Source organism: Lactuca virosa, chromosome 3 (genome assembly GCF_052849685.1).
Source record: "Lactuca virosa cultivar CGN04683 chromosome 3, Lactuca_virosa_CGN04683_v6, whole genome shotgun sequence".
NCBI classification, from domain to species: Eukaryota; Viridiplantae; Streptophyta; class Magnoliopsida; order Asterales; family Asteraceae; genus Lactuca; species Lactuca virosa.
Genome location: NC_136428.1, coordinates 363,471,262 through 363,476,750, shown reverse-complemented (window position 1 = coordinate 363,476,750; position 5,489 = coordinate 363,471,262). Strand labels below are relative to the sequence as shown.

At 34.4% G+C, this 5,489-nt stretch overlaps 1 protein-coding gene across 1 annotated transcript; it reads right to left on the bottom strand.

The window, feature by feature from the left end:
- Nucleotides 1-308: 308 nt before the first annotated feature.
- On the bottom strand, nt 309-2,291 carry LOC145164912 (uncharacterized). Its single transcript, XM_079083570.1, has 2 exons — nt 1,025-2,291; nt 309-808 (listed from the first exon to the last, which is right to left on the bottom strand). The coding sequence occupies exons 1-2, from the start codon at nt 2,289-2,291 to the stop codon at nt 309-311; spliced, it is 1,767 nt and encodes a 588-aa protein (XP_078939696.1).
- Between the last annotated feature and the right edge of the window lie 3,198 nt (nt 2,292-5,489).

The following is a 5,489-nucleotide window of genomic DNA, read 5'->3' as shown; positions in this document are numbered from 1 at the left end:
TGTTTATGACATAATTTTTAAGTTTTTTCATATATCTTTCAAAATGATACATCCATATCATGTGTACAAGCCCACCAAGAATGGCTTCATCAGGTAAATGAAGAATAAGATGAATCCTTATGTCGAAAAATGTTGGAGGATATATCAACTCAAGATTGCATAAGATCTTCACCACTTCTGTTCTAGCATTTCTCATGTCGTTAACATCCAATGACCGTGCACAAATGTTTTTTAAAGAATGTACACAGGTCAGTGATTGTTCTTGAAACATTTTGTGGGAGACATGCTCGAACCCCTATAGGTAGCAATCATTGTATGAGGACGTGATGATCGTGAGACTTCAGCCCAACCAAATTTGATTCAGTATCATTAACCTTCTTCTTAAAGTTTGATCCAAAACCATCAAGTAGTCTCACTCCTTTAATGAATTGACAGAAACATTGTCGATTAATTGGTTTGAAAGAGTAAGAAGCATGTGGGAGTATCTCTTTCTTCTTCTTTTCTTCCTTGTTGTGTTTCTTCATCTTCGTGACTTTCTCTTTTGGCCATTGATCTGGTCGAATGCCCATATTTTTCAAGTCAATTTTTGCTTCTTTTTTGTCTTTGCTTTTATCGTTCATCAGTACAGTATTCAACACACTCTCATTCACATTCTTTGAAACATGCATAACATCGAAATTGTGTTTTAGGTCGAGGGAAGACCAATACTCAAGCTCAAAGAAGATACTTCGTTTCGTCCAATACAACTCTCTCTTTTTTCTTTCATCATCGCGCTTTCTTTTTTTACCCCCATAATCAGGATGTTTCCCTGCAATTCGATCAAAGAGACAATTTACTTGCTTTAATATAGTTGCATTACTGAATCGTCTAGGGCGCGGTCTTGTCTCAGGTTGACCATCAAACAATAGACTATCCCTTCAACTATGGTTTATATTCAAGAATCGTCTGTGACCAACATAAGACATCTTGTTGGTCACATAAATGGAAGATGTGTCTTCGTTACAAGTAAGGCATGCTAAATAACCTTGACCACTCCATCCAGACAGACTGCTACGTGCTGGGAAATCATTGATAGTCCATAAGAACATCACACACATATTGAATACACTGTTGGTTGATGCATCTCTCGTTTGGACTCCTTCGGCCCACAACATTTTCAACTCATCCACCAAAGGCTTGAAGTAAACATCAATGTCCTTTGCGGGTGATCTAGGGCCAGGAATCAACAAAGTTAGCATGAAAGAAGACTCTTTCATACATATCCATGGTGGTGTATTGTAGGTAGTCAATATAACCGGCCAAATACTATAATTGTTATTAAAGTTGCTGAATGGATTAAAGCCATCAGCAGCTAAACGTAGACGAACATTTCTAGGTTCTTTGGCAAACTCTAGATATCTCTTATCAAATTCTTGCCATGACTTCCCATCTACTAGATGATGCATCATACCATCCGTTGATCGTCCAGTATTATGCCAAATCATATCTTTAGCTGTGAATCTGGAACTATACATCCGTCGAAGCCTTAGAGTCAAAGGAAAGTACCGCAACACTTTTTGTGGTACTCGCTTCCCCTTTGTGGTTGTGTCCACCCATCTACTCTCGTTACAAATCGGACAATTTTGAATGGAATCATTGTCCTTCCAAAACAAAGCACAATCATATTTGCAAGCATGGATGGATTGATATCCTAACCCTATATTTCTTAACTTCTTCTTAGCTTCATAATGTGAAGTTGGAATCTTGCTCTTCAGGAAAGCAACTCTTAGCAAGTTTACAAGTTGGTCAAACGAACTATTTGTCCATTTATTGATCACTTTAATATGCAACAACTTTGCCAAAAAGTTTAAAGAAGACATCTCACAATCAGGGTATAACTCGGTATTGAGCTCCTCAAACAAAGCATCAAATTCTGGGTCCATGCCTCGTCTTTCATCATCTGTATTTTCTTTATTTGTATTTTGTTCCGCCATAACATCATCAATTACATCAAACATCTCATTAGTTGTTGGAATGTTTATTGGAGTCGAATTGTAGCCCAAATCCGAAACACGACATTTCTCACCGTGATGATGCCATATAGTATACGATTTTAGAAACCCACGGTCATGTATGTGTGCATAAACCGTACTCAAAAACTGTCGATACATATTCACACACTTTATGCACGGACAACGCACTTTGTCTTCAGAGTCAGCATGTTTCCTAGCAATCTCCATAAAGTTTTTAAGACCTTCCAAGAATTTTAGGGACGTTCGGTTTTCACGAATCCAACTCTTGTCGATCGTCATTACTGTTTCAATTATAGCATTGTACTTTTAATAGCAACGTAGTTTTATTATTTTGTTTTATGTTATAACTACCAAATACAAATGAAAATACAATGATTTAATAAACAAGCTAAAAAAGTATATTGCTATTAATAACCTGTGTAGTTTAAATATATTTTACTTAATAAACTTTGTTCTTAATAAACATACTTTTATTAGTTTAAATATTTTTATAAATTTTCTTAATGAACTTTGTTCTTAATAAACGGTATAGCCTACATAAAACTATGTCAATATACTTTTATAGCAATGTACTTTTATTAGTTTGTTTAAAGCATTCTATTTTCACTTCTCTTTCATATTTATAGTATATATACATCTTATTTTTTTCAATTATAGCATTGTACTTTTAATATATATATATATATATATATATATATATATATATATATATATATATATATATATTTGTTTTATTATAGCATTGTACTTTTAAAGCATTCTATTTTAACTCAACCTAATAAACTAAACAAATAACACAAGCATACATATTTTACAATTTATACATAAAATTTCATATCAACCTAAACAAATAGCATAATCATACATATTTCACAATCATACAAAATATTTGATTTCATATAAACCTAAACAAGTAAATTAACATTGTATAGATACAATTTCAATTTCATATGTACCTAAACAAATTTCAATTTCATATAATATTTTAAACACAATTTTAATTTCATACAACATTAACCAATTAAATTAACATTTTATACATATATACAACTTCAATTTAACATAAACCTAAATAAACAAACATACATATACTAAACAAACAATACAATCATACACATACCAAACAAACAACACAATCATACACATACCAAACAAACAACATAATCCTATAATCATACAAGCATTCCAATTTCATATAAACTTATACATATATACAATTTCAATTACAATAATAACTAGAAAAAAAACTAACTTGTTTCTTTCTTCTTGCTGTGATGGCCTGAAAGACCCACACTTTCATACTTGACAATTGTTACTCTGAAACATGCTACATGCATATTCACAAAAACAATATTTTATATTTATAAAGTGATTACAAACTACTGGATACAAACAAACTATTTCAAAGTGTTATATATATTACATAACTTCCCAGGATTCTATAGATTTTTACATATGGGAGTGCAAAATACAATAGTTTCAAACTATTCAAAAATCTTCTATCAATACAATAGTTTCAAACTATTCAAAAATCTTCTATCAGTATACAACTATATTGGAAGCTTATCTCCTGCAAATTAGTTAAACATTGAGAGGGGTAAGCGGTGACGCTTAGTGAGTTCAATAATAGATACAATATAACGTTATGCCATATATATACTTCAATATGGCAGAAGCAAAGAGGAACAAGGAACAACAAAGGCATAATGCGAAAAGCTTTCCATATCAATCAATGCGACATAACAATTTCCATACTTGATATACAATCAATAAAGTTTCAGCACAAGTGGCACAGAAAATACTCAGGAATATCATTTTGCTAGAATGTTCAGGCGTACAGCCTTATCTTAGCATACTGCCGAAGCCAAAGTGATGCATATGTCATACATTTCATGGTCAACGGTACATACCAATACCCAAGTGATGCCTATGTCATACACTTCGTGGTCAGAGGTATAGCCTTTCTATAAAAATAGCAGAAATAATTACACGAGATGATAACATGGAAAAGCACATAGCACATATAACACATAACATACAATTGTTCCTATATATTAAACTCATCGTGAAATAACCGGGGGTTAAAATAGTAATTTGGGCAGCACTTCGGCTCTAAATATGACTTCCTTCGTTGAAAACCGGGAGTTTTCTTGAAACTCGGGCCCTGCGAGGGTTGCGCTTCGAAACCGAAAAGATAAATTTTTCGAGCTTCTCAGGAATTTCGGGGCGTGTTTCGGGCGTTAGAATTAATACCGGGGCTTCGGGGGAAGTGGAAGTAGAAGAAATATAAGTTTAGGGGTGAAATTTGCCAATTTTCTAACATTTACCCGGGAGGTCTCGTACCCCTTATATAGGTGCGAGCCTCGGATCCGAAGTGAGGGGGAGAGCACAGGTGGCTGCGAGGTTTGGAACAGGTGGCAGCTTGGGCGAGGCTCGGATGCGAGAAGGCTGCGTGCCGGCTTCGGATTGGTCCAGCACTTCGGACACGGGGCAGTCAGCAGCGATGCACGTCGGAAGATCAGTGAACCACACCCTCGGTCGAATCAGCATGCGACACGCGAGTCGGGCACGAGGTAAGCATGCGAGGATCACGTGACCAGCTACAATCCATGCGAATTTTCTCGAAAATTGCCCCCAATCCTTCTAAAATCCATAACTTTCGCATACGGGCTCCGTTTTTGACGTTCTTTATATGCACACGTAGGGAAAATTATGCTCTACGACTTTTGTTTAGACATCGTCGGCAAATTTTGAATTTATTTTTAATATTATTATTTTTAACAGACCGGGACAGGAAAAGCCGTTAAAACTTCATAACTTCTTCATCCGACGTCCGTTTTTGTCATACTTTTTACCGTTGTACTACTATTGACGAGATCTTCGATTCTCGTTTAGTTTGTGTCGGCTAAAAATCACTCTATCTAAAATTCGAGTTTTTAGCTGTCTACTGCTAAGCTAAAACTTAGAAAAATCATAACTTCCTCATATGAAGTCAGATTTTGGCGTTCTTTTTATCAAAATTCTCGGTTTAACGAATACTACGACTTTCATTTAGATCACTAAGGCTAAAAAGTAGTTTATCAAAAACTCACTTTTTACGTCATTCGGCACCGTGCCGGTTTTGTCGCTGATCTTCGATTGGTCATAACTTCTTCGTTATAACTCGGATTTCAATGAGGTTTTCGCCTAAATGTTTCTAACGAGATTATCTACAACTTTCAATAATAAAATTTTACTTATTTCAAATTTTATATTTTCGTTAAATTTCGATATTTTAACTTTTAATTGGAATCTCATAAGACTTCCAATATTTTTCGAGTGATTCTATACATAGTTTTACCTTATTTCTAGTAAAAACTATCTGTTAGAACTCAATACTCAATATCACATAATATTTCGTAATATTATTTACTTAAAACACGATTTCAAAACGTGTATGTTACAAATACCTCCTCCTTTTGAGAATTTCGTCCCCGA